Source organism: Podarcis erhardii (assembly GCF_964252035.2).
Source record: "Podarcis erhardii genome assembly, chromosome: 7".
NCBI lineage: Eukaryota > Metazoa > Chordata > Lepidosauria > Squamata > Lacertidae > Podarcis > Podarcis erhardii.
This window is the reverse complement of record NC_138511.1, coordinates 77,723,476-77,742,323: the sequence shown is the minus strand read 5'-3', so window position 1 is coordinate 77,742,323 and position 18,848 is coordinate 77,723,476. Positions and strand designations below refer to the sequence as shown.

Sequence of the window (18,848 nt, the reverse complement as noted above, 5' to 3'; positions counted from 1 at the left end):
CTCCTTGTAAATCAATTCTTGAACTGGGCTGGGTCCTGATTGGGTTTCTGAACTCTTACCGCAGTACAGTGTGTCAGAAGATTTCAGATTAAAATAGCCACTGCTGGCACTCAGAGCGTGGGGCAAGAAGTTATCGCTGCAGACACTTCTCAGTTGGCTTTGCAGATGCAGCTGCTACCTGCCTGTCCAGTCTGCAAATAGACGGAGTCAGAGGGTGGGGGTGGTGAAGAGCTCCAGCTCCCAAGGTTGCAGGAAGCTGGAGGACAAGCTGGGGGCCATGGAAAGCCTTGAAGGGAGCGTTGCCCGGTGCCCCCTGTATTATGTCCCCTAAGGCTGAGGGTGTCGGATAAGACACAGGCTTTGCTGTCAGTCTAGGATCACTCTGAGGGAGTTTGGTGTCCTTCCTGCCTGCCTGGTTTGCAAAGCCAGCTTCTCATGCAGGCTCTATAGACACTCTATAGAATCTTAGAACTTTTCCAAAAAATAAACTATTTTTTCCTCATATTCAGTCTTGTAATTTGAAGCCATTGGTTCAGGCCCTACCCTCCGGAGCAGAAGAAAACAACCTTATTCCCTCTTCTGTGTGACAACCCTTGAGATATTTGAAGATGGCTAGCGTATCTCCTCTCAATCTTCTCTTTTCCCAGCTCCTTCAACCATTCCTCATAAGGCTTGGTTTCCAAAGCTTTGATTGGTTGCCCTCCTCTGTACAAGTTCCAGCTTGTCAATATCCTTCTTCTGAAGGATATGAGGAGCTTCCAGCTTCAACCTCACTGTCTGCATCATGTTTTCTCCTCACCCAAGCGAATGACTTGCACACCTTCCCAGCTGGGAGCAACCTTCCAGAGCAGATTTCAGAGGAGATGTGGGGGAGATGAGTTGTAAAAGAGGACAGGGACTCCTGCCCCATTAACATTTGTGTAGAAGGGGGAATGGCATGGTATTTCCTTCAGCATAGGGGGAGATCTGCGGGAAGTGGGCAAATTTATTATTTTCAGTTTCTCTCTGTTTCTCATTTTTCCAATATTTAAGTTCAGCTCTTCCCATCTCCATATCAGCTGGCTAATTCCTTTTTTTTAAAGTTCTCATGAAAATTCATCAGGACTTCTATTTATTATGATTATAATTGTTATTATTATCATCCTCAAAAGGCAGTGTACAAATGCAATGAACACAGCTGAAAAGCATTTAAAACAACACAGGGGAAAAAGTAAATATGTTTCCAAACAATGCTAAGTAGACACTCATGGCAGCAACCTATTCATCCACCTGGGAAAACTTGTCGGAATGAAAACATCTTCAGTTCTTTCCAGAAATTGCCGGTAGCAGGTTCCTGTTGTATCTCTGCAGGAATGCTATTCCACAGAACAGGGAAAGTCACACTCAAAGCCCTGCTCTGAATTACAGAAGATCTACCCAAATATCAGGAGTGAGTGGCAGATTTTATCCTGCCTGCATGATTGTCCTCACTGGCCCTGGTTAATAGGGGTTAGAAAGTATGATGGGCACTGACTCATTCAATACATAAAGCTTTGTTGGAAGAGGTTTTTAAAGCAATAAATACATCATGGTACAGATGTTGCTGCTGTTGGACCAACGAGATCGTGAGCTGCAGGCATCCAAGCTGTGAAGGAAGCATTGTGGAACAACACTGTTTATTTCGCAGCATTTATGTCCTGCTTAATTGCAATAAAACCTTAAAGCAGTTGAGACAGGCCATAGGACCCGTCCTGTTTTCTTCTTTGCAGGTGCCAAAAGATTTCGCGCCGCTAGGATCTAGGATCGTAGAATTGGAGATCTGGAAGGGAACCCAAGGATCATCTAGATCAACCCCCTGAAATCAGTGCCATGTGGGGCTTAAGTGCAGAAAACGCGGGAGCTGCTGAGACGGGCACAGAGGCAGCTACGGCAGAGGTAAAGGATTAACCATCTCGGATGCTTCAAGTTTCACGAGTGAGCCTTGGGGACCTTCCCTTTTAAAGGCAGCTGCACTGCGGTCAATCAGGCTGCTTGGAGCTCCCTCTAGCGGGGAATGCGGCTCTGGCTAGGCGTTGCAATCTCGTCATCGCTCCTACTTTCGCTTTCTTCTTTGCTTTTTTTAGTGCGGCGACCGGGAGGGAGAGGGAATAAAAGCGAGAGCGAGGAAGAGAGTTGGACGGAGAAAAGCCTAAGAGACCAGCAAGCAAAGCCTCCGAAGAGGGAACTGAGCTTTACTGCAAAAAAACCGGACTGGCAGCAGGTAAGGAGGTGAGCATTTCTCCTGGGGCTCTGATGATTTTCGTGTTTTTTGTTTTTCTCTGAGCGTGTCTGCGTTAAAGGAGACTCTGAGCTCATTGCTAGGCGGGGGCGGCAGAATCGTTTATTTTTACTCTTGATGATGTTGGAGAAGGCTGCCCTTCTTTCCCGCTGCAAAGGGAATAAATAACATGCCATCACCAGGGAGCAAGCAGAGCTCGTGCTACTCTAAGAGTTGTAAGTAACTGCTCTGAAATCAACACGGGTCTCCCTTTCGAGCGGTGACGCGTGTTCATTCGACATCCCCCTCTGCAGCTGCTACGAGGCTGCCCTCCTTCTGGTGCACACAACCCTCCCTTCCAGGCTGCTCTTCGCCCGCATACCCAACACACACCTGGAGCAGGGAGGGAGGGGGGGGAGAGGGAGACCTCATTCATTAACCCCTCCCCTCGTGTTCGGGATCTTTCCTCAACTTGGATGCCAGGATCAGAAGGAAAAGAGCTCCCATCCCATTCTCTCCCTCCCTGAAGAAAAGATGGTGGGGTGGGGGGAGAGAGAGAAAGGACCCAACTTCTGGCCGACTTTCGAACACTAACCCTGCTCTGTGCTCCCCCCCTTTCCTCTCCCAGCAACACCAACAAGAAATCTCAGCAGCCCCCCAAGTAATTTCCAGTCAGGAGCGTGAGTAAAAGTCTCTCACTCCTAAAAAACTTCGGAGGGGGGAAAGAGAAGGGGAAAGAAAATAAAGGTTTGCTGAGGGGTCAGGAGGAGAGGAATTTGTGTCTGGTCCTTCCACAGCTTGGGGAGAAGGAGGGGGGAGGCTGTCCCCAATCTGAGAAGAGAAACCATTTCCTTGGAAAGCTGATACAGTGGTACCTTGGTTTGCAACCGCTTTGGATTACAACCATGTCAAACCAGGAAGTGCGTGTCCCTTTTTTAAAAATCAAAACCAATTTTTTTGGGGGGAGGCCCCATTGGCGAAAGTGCGCCTTGGGTTAAAACCTGTTTTGGTTTACAACCGGACCTCCGGAACGGATTATGTTTTTAAACCAAGGTACCACTGTAATGGGGACGCGGGTGGCGCTGTGGGTAAAACCTCAGTGCCTAGGACTTGCCGATCGCATGGTCGGCGGTTCGAATCCCTGCGGCGGGGTGTGCTCCCGTCGTTCGGTCCCAGCTCCTGCCCACCTAGCAGTTCGAAAGCACCCCTAAGTGCAAGTAGATAAATAGGGACCGCTTTCTAGCGGGAAGGTAAACGGCGTTTCCATGTGCTGCTGCGTAGGTGCTGGCTCGCCAGAGCAGCTTTGTCACACTGGCCACGTGACCCGGAAGTGTCTGCGGACAGCGCTGGCTCCCGGCCTCTTAAGTGAGATGACCGCACAACCCTAGAGTCGGACACGACTGGCCCATACGGGCAGGGGTACCTTTACCTTTACCTTTTACCAATGTAATGTACAGCTTGGGGGAGGGGGGAAGTGGGTGGAGAATTTAGACACATAAGGTGTATCTGGTTATTAATTACTTAAATCAGTGGTTTTCAACCAGGGTGGCGTGGCACCCTGGGGTGCCTTGAATGGTGGTCAGGGGTGCCGTAGGCAACACTGGCCTCTGTCCCTCTTTCATTCACTCCCTCATCTGATGCCCTCTGGTGTCTCTGCCTACCAAAGGCTTGAAGAGCTGTTTGTTGCTGCATCCCTGGCTACAAGCTCCCCAGGCAAATCATAGAATCATAGAGTTGGAAGAGACCACAAGGGCCATCGAGTCCAACCCCCTGCCAAGCAGGAAACACCATCAGAGCACTCCTGACATGGTTGACAAGCCTCTGCTTAAAGACCTCCAAAGAAGGAGACTCCACCACGCTCCTTGGCAGCAAATTCCACTGTCGAACAGCTCTTACTGTCAGGAAGTTCTTCCTAATGTTTAGGTGGAATCTTCTTTCTTGTAGTTTGGATCCATTGCTCCGTGTCCGCTTCTCTGGAGCAGCAGCAAACAACCTTTCTCCCTCCTCTATGTGACATCCTTTTATATATTTGAACATGGCTATCATATCACCCCTTAACCTCCTCTTCTCCAGGCTAAACATGCCCAGCTCCCTTAGCCATTCCTCATAAGGCATTGTTTCCAGGCCTTTGACCATTTTGGTTGCCCTCCTCTGGACACGTTCCAGTTTGTCAGTGTCCTTCTTGAACTGTGGTGCCCAGAACTGGACCCAGTACTCCAGGTGAGGTCTGACCAGAGCAGAATAGAGTGGCACTATTACTTCCCTTGATCTAGATGCCATACTCCTATTGATGCAGCCCAGAATTGAGAATTGCATTGGCTTTTTTAGCTGCTGCGTCACACTGTTGGCTCATGTCAAGTTTGTGGTCAACCAAGACTCCTAGATCCTTTTCACATGTACTACTCTCAAGCCAGGTGTCACCCATCTTGTATTTGTGCCTCTCATTTTTTTTTGCCCAAGTGCAATACTTTACATTTTTCTGGTGCCTCTGGGGCTGGCCAGGGGGTGCTGGTTTTCAGGAGCTGAAACGGGGCCTCAGAGTAAGCAGGCAAGTGGGCGAGGGAGCCCAGCCAGCCAGACCACCAGCCCTTGCTGTTGGGAATGGACAGACAAGTCCCAGGTCCCTGTGGGGCAGTGTGAGGAGGCACCTCTATTGAGGGCAGGGAAGGCAACTCAGAGACCAGGGGCTGCATCAGCAGCTGCCCAGAGGACTCCCAAGGAAAGGGGAGAGGAGACTGAGGGAAGACTTAACAAGGAGGGGGGTTGTTTGAAAAAAGATGAGAGGCTGCCAGCTCTGCAGGCAAGGGGTGACAAAACTGGGCTCCTGAGCCCCACAGGGGTGCTGCAGAAAGAAGGTACTTGGTCAAAGGAGTTGGGGACCCAAAAAGGTTGAAAACCTCTGACTTCAATGACAAGCAGGGGCAGAATTTACATGCAGTGTGTAAAGGTAGGATGCGCTCTTAAAACATTCTTAAATAAAACTGCCCCAACCCCTTCTTCTTTTTGACCAGATCTTCTTCTTCTGCACCTTCAGACCGATAACTCTTTGTTGCATCTTTCTAAAAAACATGTAAGGTTTAATCATCAATGTAATGGGCACAGTGTCCCTCCCCAACCTAAAAAAAAATAATCAAAAATTAGGAAGTGCAGTTTCTTTAAATGCTGAGAGTCCCCTTCCTCATGTCCCTCTCTGTATTCAGGGCTCTTGGGCTCTGCTCCTGTGTCATGGAAGCAGAGGAGTGGTGGGAGGCACCAGTTGGGGAACGCCCAAGGGAACCCCCAGGGGAAGAATCTCAGAGCCAAGGGATTGGGGGTGGGATGGAGATGGAGATGAGTGGTCAGAGGGAGAAGAGAGAGCAGACTGGGAAGAGGAGAAGATGTCAGAAGCTGAAGAGGCAACAGGGTTTAGTGAGCAGGAAGAGTCTGTGGCAGAGAGCGGTCCAGAATCAGAGGCAGAACGGGAGGGGGGTCAAGAGGCAGAGTAGAGACAGGGAATCTCCCCCTTGTGGTGCAACCAGTTTCCCTCCCCCCTGGTCTCCCAGAACATGAAGAGGAATGAAGAGGGCAGAGCAATGAGAGACAAGACCAAAGAAATTCAGGTTGCTAAGGAAGGAGGAACTGTAGAGAGCGGGGGATGTGGGGACCTACAGTCCTCGCAACAGCTTCATTGGGGCAAGAGATACTGGGAAGAGTTGCTGTGTTCACTTGGCCTGCACTGCACTGTTTTCTTTGAGTAAAGTGTTAACTTCACTGACAACGGGTGTTTTATTGCTCACCAACTCCAGCTCCTGAAGTCCCATGACCTTTGGGCACTTTATCCTTGCGCTCACTTCTGAATTATGGAATGTGATGGGATTCATACCTTATATCCGTAAAGCTTTGTTGCTTGGCAAATGATAATAATATTGGCGACGCTGGAAATTTTATGGAGGGCATGCCACTAATGAATGCTTCTAGTTAGGCTGGTCGCTTAACATTTTCCTGCTTCCTTTCTCTGCAGCGCACCGAGATCCACAATGGTGGAAGACTTTGAGGTAGCCATTTCTCAGGGCCAATTGGCAGGCGCTGTGTCGCATGTGCTGGCAAAACCACTGCACTTTTTCAACAGCACTACGCTCCACATTGCCATAGTTGGAGAGCCCGGCTCCGGGAAGTCCTCCTTCATCAATGCCATGCTGGGTCTTCGGGCCGATGACCCAGGTGCCGCTGCGACTGGCATACAGATGACGACTGTGCAAGTCAAGGATTACCCACACCCGACACTTCCGCAAGTGATCCTTTGGGACCACCCAGGAAAGGGAACGCCAACTTTTGGGGAGGACAAATTTGAGAAGAAGGTTGATTTGAATCACTTTGATTTCTTTGTCATCGTCGGCTCCCAGCGCTTCCGCTCCACCCATTCTGACCTGGTCCGTGAGATCCAAGATATGGGCAAGAGCTTCTACTTTGTGCGCACCAAAGCAGACCTGGACCTGTCGGCCGCCAAGAGGCAACGGCCATCTGACTACAATGAGGAGAAGGTCCTCTTGTACATCCAGGAGGACTGCAAAGAGTGCTTGGTAAGAGAAGGAGTGAGGGACCCACAAGTCTTCATCGTCTCCAACTGGGAAGCCGACCGCTTTGACTTTCCCCTCCTGCAGGAAACGCTGAAGAATGATCTCCTGCGGCTGAAGAGGCAAGCCTTTCTGCTCCGCTTCCCAAGCATCTGCCTGCCTATCTTAGAGAAAAAGAAAACCACTGTGAAGGAGAAGATTTGGACCAAAGGGCTTGTTTTGCTGGTTGCTCTTGGAAGCCTAGTTCCCTTCCTTCTCCCCATATTTCTGTTTAGTAAGTTCCGCTCCTGGTGCTTCCTGGACTTTGGCCTGGACGATCGATCCCTTGCAGCTCTGGCCCAGCGTGTTGGAAAGACAAGCACAGCCCTTAAAGCAGCAATGCAGTCCCTGGGAATGTTCTCTGCCATTTTATGGGTGCTGCCAGACTTGGTGGGACTCTCAGTGATGGCTTATGAATATCACCACTGGGAGCATTCCCCCATCTTTGGCTGCCTTCTGTCCGGAGGGATTTCGCTTCTTCGCACCTACTTCATGATGCAGAATTGCATATCGGGTGCTGCTGATGACACCCAGAGGGTTCTGTCCAAAGCTCTTGAGGCAGAGGGGAAAAAGTCCATTTAGCAGCAAACAGATGCACTATGATGACTAAGTGCTTGATATATAGTATCTGGCGAATTAGACATGTTTCCATTTTTAAAACAACCACCACCAAAAGACATTAAAATAATAATAATCAGATGATCAGGTTTTTTATTTTTAATATTCCATAATTCTTAGGCGTCTCATTTTTTAAAAACAACAACCCTAAGTGAAATAATCTGAATGCCAGCATAATACCCTTTCAGTTACTTTTTAAAATTAGCATCTCTATCCAATGTATAAGAATTAAGACCAATGCCAAAAGGAGACTTTGGGACAAATGGACTTTTTCCTATTCATAATTCTTTCAGTCCACTAATGAATTGCTCTGTATATGATGTCAGACTAGAAAAAACTAGTGACCTCTGTGATCCTGCTTGCAAGGATGGTCTCAAGTTAGAATTTATGCAGGCTGCAGCATTCTCTTTCTCTCCCTCCCCCCCCCTCTCTCTCTCTCTATATATATTGCATTGGCTTTTTTTCTTTAGGAACAGGAGTTAGCTCTATATCACAACTCCCATGCAACATCTATTTCAGATTTTGCTTTCCCTCATACACACTCAAACGGAAGGAGGGCATTCAGCTAGACAGGAGCCTCCACATTTGTGAAATAGAAACTTGAGGTAATTTTAATCTGTTCTAGTATTTTAACTCTTGCATATCTTAAAGCACAACTGTAATTGTTTCCTGGTTTTGTTGGTTTATCTCTTTGCAAACCTCTTTGAGGTTTTATTAGAATCAAGCGGTGTATAAGTTTTCATGAAATAAACTAATTGGTTAAATTTATCTCCTTGCTACTGCCAGGACGTTTGTGTTATAATCAACACTGCTTTCACATGGTCCCTCTAATTATTTTAGAAATGTCCAGCAAAATCCGGATGTATGGCAGCCCATGTCAGGAGTGTAGCTTTTTTTGGGGGGGGGGGAGAAAAAACCATACACTCTTGTGTTTGGATTTTCTCCTTTTGAAATATGGCCACCCTAACTAATCAGCTTTCAGTTTTCCATAAAAGTCTCATAAATAAGAAATATTGTGAATTATCTAGACACCCCACCCCAGCCGAGTAAGGTTGTCTTCCATAAACATGGTTTTAACACTAAGTCCGTAGGTGACTGTGGAGGCCAGTTCTGGATCCACACTTCCTTCCACAGTGGGGACATTGGTTTCCAGACAGGAGTTGATCACGGTGTGGATTTGCCAAGCGTGCCTTTCTCTTAGCATGTTTCTCCCTTGCGTCCTGAGTTCAAGTGTTTTCAAAGCCCATGACACCTTTGGTAAAGGCTGTTCTCCAACTGGAGTGCTCACAGTCCAGTTTTTCCCAGTTGTCAGTGTTTATACTACATTTTTTTTAGATTTGCCTTGAGACAACATGTCATCAACACAGTAATAATGCATGGGAGGGGGGTTGTTTATAGTGGACCATCCACATACCATTCCACTCTATTAATAGTTCTGCAACACTTCCCGAATGTCACTCGGTTATTATTCCCATCTGGAAGGTCACTCTTGCTCTGTAGTGTGACAAAAGTGGGCAACACACACACACACATGAACATTTGTGCTATGAAAAAGTTGCATGGCTTTAGTAGGAAACTATGGAGTCCATGCCTATTGCAAACGAAGCAGAATGACCATCCCAAAACATTTGCAGATGCAAAGGGTATTGAAAGTGGGATTGCCTATAATCACCCCAGTATGATCTCAGATATGAATGCTCAATAAAAAGGACGTCTGGAAGATCCCTACAGCCTTCCTCAAACTGATGCCTTCCAGGTCGGAGCGAAACAGTATAAACTTAAAGCTTTTGCAGATGACCTGGTTTTAACACTACAGGAGCCAGAATCTAGTACGAAAAGGGTATTACAATTGATCTATGAGTTTGGTCAGGTGGCGGGATTCAAATTAAACAAGCAAAAAACTAAAGTACTGGAAAATTTGACAGTTACTGAGTCAGAAAAGTTTCAGAAAGAGACGGAGTTAAACGTGGTTAAAAAAGTAAAATACCTAGGGGTAAATATAACAGCAAAAAATCTGAGTTTATTTAAGGACAATTATGAGAAATGTTGGTCAGAAATTAAGAGAGATTTAGAAAGCTGGTCAAGATTGAAACTTTCCTTGTTAGGCCGATTTGCTGCTATAAAGATGAATGTATTGCCAAAAATGCTGTTTTTGTTTCAAACTTTGCAGATTGTGGACAAAACGGAGTGCTTTGGGAAGTGGCAAAGAGATATTTCCAAATTTGTCTGGCAGGGCAAAAAGCCCAGAATTAAGTTTAAGATATTAACTGATGCTAAAGAAAGAGGGGGTTTTGCCCTGCCAGACTTAAAGTTGTATTATGAATCAGCAGCTTTTTGCTGGTTAAAAGATTGGCTGCTTCTCGAAAACACTGACGTATTGGATTTGGAAGGTTTTAATAATGCTTTTGGTTGGCATGCATATTTATGGAACACACAAGATGAAACGGTCAAATCGGCTATGATAAAATGGGCACAGGACATTGGGTATAATATCATGTTTGAGGACTGGGAAAGGTTGTGGACTACTGGGTTGAATTTCACTGCATGTAATGCTTTGAAAGAAAATGTTATGAAAATGATATATAGATGGTACATGACCCCAGTCAAACTTGCAAAAATATACCATTTGTCTGATAATAAATGTTGGAAATGTAAAGAAAATGAAGGAACGTTCTTTCACCTCTGGTGGACCTGCCCTAGAGTGAAGGCTTTCTGGGAAATGATATATAATGAGCTGAAAAGGGTATTTAAGTATACCTTTCCTAAGAAACCAGAGGCCTTCCTTCTGGGTATTGTCGGCCAGAGGGTGTTAAAGAAGGACCGAACATTTTTTATGTATGCAACAACAGCAGCAAGGATACTCGTTGCCAAGCACTGGAAATCCCAAGATTTACCCACACTGGAAGAGTGGCAGATGCAACTGATAGACTATATGGAACTGGCCGAGATGACCGGCAGAATCCGAGACCTGGGAGAGGAGACGGTAGAAGAAGACTGGAAGAAATTCAAGATCTATCTACAAAAATATTGTAAATTGTATGAATGTTAAGAAGGATGCTAGATTATAAAGAACTTGGCACCATTAAGCTAGATCAAGTGAAGTATGAAGTTAAGTTAAATTTAAGAAAAGACAAATTTTGGATAATTATTAGGCTAAATTTAAATTTTCAAGGTTTGAATAAACGATATCTAAAATTAGAGACACAACATTGGAGAATTAGATAACAAGAATGGAATTAAGGTGATAAATTGCTGGTTAAATTTTTATAAATTTGGAACGCAGGAGCGGGAGATGTGAGGAAGTCCAAAGAAGTTAAGAAAATATGTTTATGATATGTACTACTTTGTTTTTTAATTTGTATTGTAATTAAAAAAAAAAACTTTTAATAAATATTTATTTTAAAAAAACTGATGCCTTCCAGATGTTTTGGGCTTCATTTGCCATGCTGGCTAGAGCTGATGGGAGTTGTAGTCCAAAACCTCTAAAGCATTACTTGCTTTGGGAAGGCTGAGGTGAAATACTACTATCTCATGGGATTAGGACAGAACTAAACCACCCCTCCCACAATTTATCACTCTATTCATGGTTGGCAATGGGGAGTTTCAACCATTTGTTTCATTGTGGGGGGTCAAAATGGCTGCTTGTTTTTGTTTACAGAAAGAACACTGTAAATGGTACGAATTAAACTGCACTGCACAATGCGTGGCAAAGTCCCAGGAAGATCTGTAGGCACATTGCTTACCTGCAGGCAGGGATCTGCTTTTTAAAACTTACTCTGCAATGACACATAATATTAGGTAATTTATAGATGATATACGGTGACGATAAAGGCTCACGAACCATGCCAGGGCCAAGAGGTAATCTTTTGCAACAGAAAGAGGCGTTTCCGCTTAATGTCTTTTGAAAGTTTTATTGCAAGCTAAATATAAGCATTCTAATTTTAGCACCCACCTAGCACAAGCACAACCTCTGTGGGGAAATGAAAAATGCCTGTTGTTGCTGCCCCTTCTTTCCTCTTTTTCAGAACATCTCTGGAGCACAAAGGCTGGTCAGCAGTGCCTCCAGAGATGTTCTGAAAAAGAGGTAAGAAGGGGCAGCAGCAACAGGTATTTTTCATTTCTCTTTCTGCAATCTTCCCAGTGGTCGTTCCTCCTCTGGTCACTGTTGTGGATACACAACTGGATTGGGCACTGCAGGTACCTGCAAGGGCAGGGTTAATGTTGCATACATGAAGAGTTGTTTTAATGATATATATTAACCTTTTGCTGGTGAGCTCCCATTGCTCTGTCCCAGCTCCTGCCAACCTCGCAGTGTGAAAGCATGCAAGTGCAAGTAGATAAATAGGTACCGCTGCGGCAGGAAGGTAAATGGCGTTTCCATGCACTCTTGGTTTCCGTCACGGTGTTCTGTTGTGCCAGTAGCAGTTTAGTTATGTTGGCAGCATGACCCGGAAAAACTGTCTGTGGACAAATGCCGGCTCCCCCGGCCTGAAAGCAAGATGAACGCCGCAACCCCATAGTCACCTTTTACTGAACTTAACTGTCCAGGGGTCCTTTACCTTTACTGCTTAAAAATAAGCACTTTGATCACTGTTTAGCTCCTCAAAAGCAGCCAAACTGATGCATTAATTGCATTTTATTGGGAGTGAAATAAAATATTCTGCAATACATACACACACACACACACACACACACACACACACATATATATATATATATATATATACAAAGCAATGTGACATATGAACTTTTGCATATTTTGCATGCAAACATTTTGCACTCCAGCTGACTTTCTTCTACAGTTTTGTGTCGTGGTCCTTTTTCGACCTCAAAAAAAAAGAGTTTTTAGATCTCCCTCCTTCCCTTCCTACCCCATCTCTCCATCCTGCCCCCCCCCCCGACATCCCCAGCCCCCTGATCGATCTGCAATTGCTTCCAGCAACTTGTTCAACTGGAACTTGATTCATGCCCTGGAATGAATGTTTGCAATTTGGCTCCGATTTGGCTAAGCAGTGAGAAGCCTCCCCCAAAGCCCTGCTGATGCCAGTGTACCGCCAGCCTCAAGGAGGAATCAGTTGCATATGCCTAATTCATTCCGCAGAACCCAGTGACACCTAGAACTCAGCCATGAATCATCCAGAGTGAGTATATGAATTCCTTCCAGCAAACATATCATGCTTTGATGGACAACAAATGCCTTCTCTCTCATTTATCGAGAAATAAAAGCCTGCTGCTTTTCAGCAAGGACAAAACCATTCTATTATGACAAGATCTGACCAGCTAAGACCCTTGCCTGATTCTGTTTTAGACCTATGGCAGGAAATCTAACTGATACAGTGGCTCCTTTTTTTATTCTTAATATGTGATTTCTACTGGAATTTCTTGTGTTTAATTTATATTAACTGATATGTTCTAATAGTTATTTTATAATGAATTTGAAATGGCATGTCTATATTGCCAAAATTTGGATTGCAATATCTTGTTTTTAGTGCATTGATTTGATGAGGTATTCATTTGCATTTGCATTGGAAATTAAATTGTTTTTATTGAGTTTTGACATGCAATACTGTCGTACCTTGGAAGTCGAATGGAATCTGTTCCGGAAGTCCATTTGACTTCCAAAATGTTCAGAAACCAAGGCGAGGCTTCTGGTTGGCTGCAGAAAACTCCTGCCGCAGAAGCCCCATCGGATGTTCGGCTTCCAAAAATAGTTCGCAAACCAGAACAGTCACTTGTGGCGTTCGGGCTTGTGGCATTTGGGAGCTGGAATGTTCGAGAACTAAGCTGTTTGAAAACCAAGGTATGACCACAAAACAAAGAAGAAAATCAGCATCTAAAAGGAAAATAGGAAAAACATGCACCATATGCAGCCAAAAGTCCTTTTTAGTCAGAAACCAACCACAAAGCCTACATCCATAGGTTTTTACTGACAACACCAAGGTTGCAGGTTCGTTCCCCTGTATGGACCAGTTGCATATCCCTGCATTGCAGGCAGTTGGACCAGATGATCCTCACAGTCCCTTCCAACTCTTTGATCCTATGAGACATCAACCTTTGCAAACAATGAAGGCTGCTGAGCAAGGTATGAAATAGGGAGGGATTCCTCTCAGGTGAAACAGAGGTAAGCACCGTCAGTTTCCAAATTGCAGCTTTGTGACAACCTCACTGACCAGGAAAGCCTTTTCAAATTGCACAATGCCTCTTTTAATGTTAGAATGTGAGGGTGCCGCCTCAGAAACTGCTCTCATCTCCCAAAAGAAACTTATCACTCTTTCAATAGCGAATGAAGTTTAGGGCATACAGAGTGACCTGGTGGTCACTCCATATTTCTTACCTGCCACAGAAGAACAAAGTCACTGGGATTCTCAGGAACAACAGCCAGGTAAGCCATTCTTTGAATTCAGTAACTAAAACCTTGTTAGGTCTGGCAAATATATGCCCGTTATCCTGCCTCTGGCAGCCTTAGAATAAATGGAATTTCATACATATTTGAAACAGGGTAGCTGTTAAGACATTCAGAACTGAAAATGTTAATTCTGGACATTTTGTTAAAATTCAATCTGGAAATAGTTCTAGAAAAGCTAAGTCTTGTACTGCAGTGTTTTTTTTCTTTCGTAACTTACTTTATTTATCAGTTTCGGAAAATACATTTCTTATGTAGGTATTATTATTATTATTATTATTATTATTATTATTATTATTATAGATTATCCAATATTGTTCCAATAGCAGCCTCATTATAGTAATACCAATTTTATCCAATTAATATAATTATTAATGCCAATTATTCAAATGTCAAATTATACAATTTAATTAAACTGGCCCTCTCACATGCTAGATCTGATGGCTTCATTCTTCTACATTTTTTCTGCGTTCCAAAATTTTAATAATTTCCATTCCATTCCTTTCAGATATAATAATTCCTTATTTAACAGCTACAGTTGTGATTTCTATTTGCGATGGTATATTAGGTAATCTATAAAATTTCAAGTGAAGAATTCTAACTGTAATCCTTATTCTTTCCTGCATGTGACAGTTTCCCTCCATGATATTTTCCCATTCATATATGGTGTTGAATCCTTTATTCCTGCAACTGTTGATGGTTTCCACACACCCTGGGAGAAGCAGTTATCCCAGTGTTTCCAAAAGTCACTGCACCGCTCTGTCCTGTGATTCGGCTTCCAGTAAACAATCCATCTTTGCCATTTTCCCCAGCTAGCCTAGGAAGGACACTCTGAATCCAGACTACAGATAGTTAATCCAGAAATTTCTATTTCCGCAGCTGGTAGACTACTTTCCTCCCTGCCGCTGATTTATGGCCAATTGTCCTAATCTCAAACACATTCTTAACCTCAAACTGTTTCCGTTCTTAACCTGAAACTGTTCTTAACCTGAAGCACCACTTTAGCTAATGGGGCCTCCTGCTGCTGCCACGCCACCGGAGCGCGATTTCTGTTCTCATCCTGAAGCAAAGTTCTTAACCCGAGGTAATATTTCTGGGTTAGCGGAGTCTGTAACCTGAAGCTTATGTAACCTGAAGCATATGTAACCTGAGATACCACTGTATTTTAATAAGAAACTACCCGATTTGTACTTCTCAAACCAATATTCATTCAAAATTTGGATATCTCTGAATGTTGCAGTCGGCAGTTCTCCAACCAAACAACGCATGCAGAAATTCATTCATTCTCAGTTGCTTGTCACCCAAATGTCTCCAAGTGACTTACAGCAAAAAAAGATATACAGTACATAATACCTTGAGGGGGGAATCACGTAAGGCATTAATACATTAATATTCCATATAAACATGGAATCCATTTTTAAAAAATACTCAAATAATGAACAAAGCAATAATCAGACCCATTAATTAACAGATAAACAAAACCTCAACCTTCCTCTAGTCCAAAAACCATTCACATCAACCCATCAATCTTCCCTCTTTAACCTCCACCCAGAAGTCTGGTGTCGAGACCAGCTGTTGCAAAACAGTGGCGGGTGGGTCCGATTTCCTCTAGAGATGGTCCAGTGTCTCTCCTCTCACTTCAGGGGGAAGCAATAGCAAAGCAAAGGAGGAAGATGGTAACAAAAGTTTTGCCTACAAAGAATATGCAAAGGGGTGGGGGTGGGGAATTGCTTGCAAAAACGTACATGTTAGAATGTGCAAACAAAAATGTGGTTCTTGTGGGCAGGAATTTTCTTTGTACGTGAACTTTCCTGAGGGCTTAAAGAAAAACAAAAATTGCTTTGGGAATGTGGAGAATTGAAGATCCGAGCAACGAGACACAGAGAAACCAAAAGAGACAGCTTCATCTGTCCCTAATGCTGACAAAGTTTTTTAGCCATTGCCTTTAACTGTGGTTTTATTATGGTTGTGTGTGTGTTTTATTGTCGTTACCAGTCACCTGCTGGTTCAGGTGACCAGCCTGCCTAGTCCAGCATCCTGCTTTCACAGTCGCCAAGATGCTCAGGAAAATCATAGAGCTGAAAGAGACACCCCAGGGTCATCTAGTCCAACCCGCTGCAATGCAGGAATTTCAGCATGCAGCCCCTCATGCAGCCCACAAGCTTCTCCCTGCAGCTGGCATTCAGAGGCATCCTGTCTCCAACAGAGGCAACTTTGCATGATTATTGTAGCTAGAGTCCATGGACAGCCTTGTCCTCCATGAATTCACTTGGGAAGGGAGGAAATCCAATTCCTCTTCCTCCTTCTAAGTGGAGATTCTTTTTTGCCCCTGTCAGCATCTGTACTGGATTTGAAATTGCTTTGATATACGCAATATTGTTAAATATGTCCACTTGCGTGCAGGCAGGCAATTATAGACGTTCTTTTTGTATTGTGATGTTGCTTCAAAGGAAGTGATTCATCCATGAAAATGTTAATGGGCTGCGTCCAACACAACACTAAGTTACAAGCCACTTAGCAGTATACAGTGGTACCTCAGGTTACATACGCTTCAGGTTACAGATGCTTCAGGTTACAGACTCCGCTAACCCAGAAATAGTACCTCGGGTTAAGAACTTTGCTTCAGGATGAGAACAGAAATCATGTGGTGGCAGCGTGACGGCAGCAGGAAGCCCCATTAGTTAAAGTGGTGCTTCAGGTTAAGAACAGTTTCAGGTTAAGAACGGACCTCCAGAACGAATTAAGTACGTAACCAGAGGTACCACTGTATTTACTGTGCAGGTGGGGCATTGCTGCAGATGGGAAAACTCAAGGGCCCTAGCTCAGGAGTAGGACATCTGCCCTGCATGCAGAAGGGCATGGATTCACTCCCTGGCATCTCCACATAGGGCTGAAAGAGACCCCTGCCTTAAATCCTTGTTGTCTGCTCTGATTCGGCAGTGAAGATCAGGTTTTCCTGCGGAAAGCGGGGGGGGGGGGGGACCCATTTGAGACAGACCAGGCAAGCTCAGACTTGTGCCTAGATAGAATGGGGCAAAGGGTGTGAATTCTTCTTCTTCTTTGGCTATCCCTCGTAGCAGAGTAAGATTGTCTTCCATAAACACGGTTTTAACAATGAGTCCATAAGTTCCTGTGGAGGCCAATTCTGGATCCACACGTCCTTCCACAGTGGGGACATCAGGAGTTGATCATGGTGTGGATTCCTCCCTGGAGGCATTGCTAAGCTAGAGACACCAATGGCCTGATTCTGTGTAAGGCAACTTGCTAAGTATAATAAGTACATTACCAAAACTTGCCGCACTACTGATTGCACAGCTTCCGCACGTGCAACTGTTCCGTTGGATTGCTTTATTACGCCAGCTTGAAACTCTGCCATCTGCTAATGCAAGGGATCTTGCACTAGTGGGCAGAAGGTTTGTGCAGCCCAATGTCACCAAGTCCTTGGGTTGTTTCCTTCCCTTCTCCATCATCACTACAATGCAGCTCTCCTTCCACCCTCAGGTCATCCCTTCTTGTAGTCTGATGAGTCAAGCTTTGAGTGGGGCTTTGCACACCGAGATTTCAAAAAAAAAAAACCTGCAATGCTGTCTCCAACCATCCTCTGCTTTTCCTTGGTTCTCCTGGGTGCAGCTAGTGCTCAGAACGGAAGACGTAAGTCTATGGTACTTATAAACGTGTTCACATTCAATGGATTGCTGTACATTTCCTTCCCAAAAGGTTTACAACTCAGGGCTTGTGTTTCAGCCAAGGCTGTTCTGCAGCTTCTGCACCCGCGAGATGAAATACAAAATGTGTGCCCTTGCACAAGTGTCTCCACAGTGAAAAAGAAGAATGTTCCCAGCCCATAGGAATATGCCTCATACCATCTCAGACCATTGGTCCATCTGTCTCAGCACTGTCTATAATGACTGGCTGTAGCTCTCCAGGATTTCAAATACAGTCGTACCTTGGATCCCAAACGCCCTGCGACTCGAACGTTTTGGCAAACGTTCTTTGGAACCTGGATGTCCGGCGTGGCTTCCAATTGGCTGCAGGAGCTTCCTTCAGCCAATCAAAAGCCACGCTTTGGTTTCTGAACATTTTGGAAGTCTAACAGACTTTCGGAATGGATTCCGTTCAACTTCTGAGGTACCACTGTATGCGTCTCTCACAGGTCTGCCTGAAGATCCTGGGGACTGATAAAGAATAATAATAATAATAATAATAATAATAATAATAATAATTTATACCCCGCCCATCTGGCTGGGTTTCCCAAGCCACTCTGAGCAGCTCCCAACAGAATATTAATAATATTTTTTAAAAAGCGATCAAACATCAAACATTAAAAACTTCCCTAAACAGGGCTGCCTTCAGATTGAACCTAGGAACTTCTGCACTGAATACATGTGCTCCACTGAGCTACAGATGCTGCTAACACTTTGGTCCGAGTTGTGCTTTTTTTAAAAAAAAAATTGTCTACAGATAACATGCACAAGAACTCAAACCAGACCAGGAAGAGCGCTGATCCATCCATTTCCGTTTCAGTAATAGCAAAAAAGTTGTTAACTTACCTGCAGGTTGAGCATGAGGGAACTCTGTAACTTGTCCCTCATCAATAACCAAAGTCCACCATATTATTGTTCCTTCTTCCTTGTTCTAGGTCCTGCCCGCTCCCTCTGGAATGTGATTTATTTCACAAGGCCTGGATATGCCCTGGGGAAACCACCTGTGTGTCTCAGCACAGAGGAATCCACCCCTACGATGACGTTCCAAGCATAGATTGCACCCTTCCCTATTGAGCCAGGACAGCTCTGCCAACCAGGCCCAGTTTGCACAATCGAGGTCACGACTCGCACAAAATTATTGCATTACGGATACACCTGGGAGGAGTGGCGCCTGTTGGGGAAGGCCGGCTCCCCCTAACGCCCAACTAAACACACATGGTTTAGGGTTCTGTCGCTGATTTTTCATTAAGCAGCCAGAGTCAGACCGATACTGTGGCCTGACAGGAAAGATGGCC

The 18,848-nt window shown here is 44.7% G+C and overlaps 2 protein-coding genes across 4 annotated transcripts in view; both read left to right on the top strand.

Moving 5' to 3' along the window:
- LOC309345812 (interferon-inducible GTPase 5-like) overlaps positions 1 to 7,527 on the top strand; it is a 42,350-nt gene extending 34,823 nt beyond the window's left edge. Inside the window, exons 1-3 of one of the 2 annotated variants that reach the window (XM_081869211.1) lie at positions 1,739 to 1,914; positions 2,103 to 2,239; positions 6,237 to 7,527. In XM_081869211.1, coding sequence (XP_081725337.1) covers positions 6,253 to 7,410 — 1,158 coding nt within the window. In that variant the 5' untranslated portion in view covers positions 1,739 to 1,914; positions 2,103 to 2,239; positions 6,237 to 6,252 and the 3' untranslated portion in view covers positions 7,411 to 7,527. Of the gene's footprint in view, positions 1 to 1,738; positions 1,915 to 2,102; positions 2,248 to 6,236 lie in introns of those variants that run through there. The other variant, XM_081869210.1, reaches the window with a different exon arrangement.
- LOC309345814 (interferon-inducible GTPase 5-like) overlaps positions 1 to 18,848 on the top strand; it is a 157,805-nt gene that overhangs the window by 123,997 nt on the left and 14,960 nt on the right. The gene's annotated exons all lie outside the window — the stretch shown is intronic.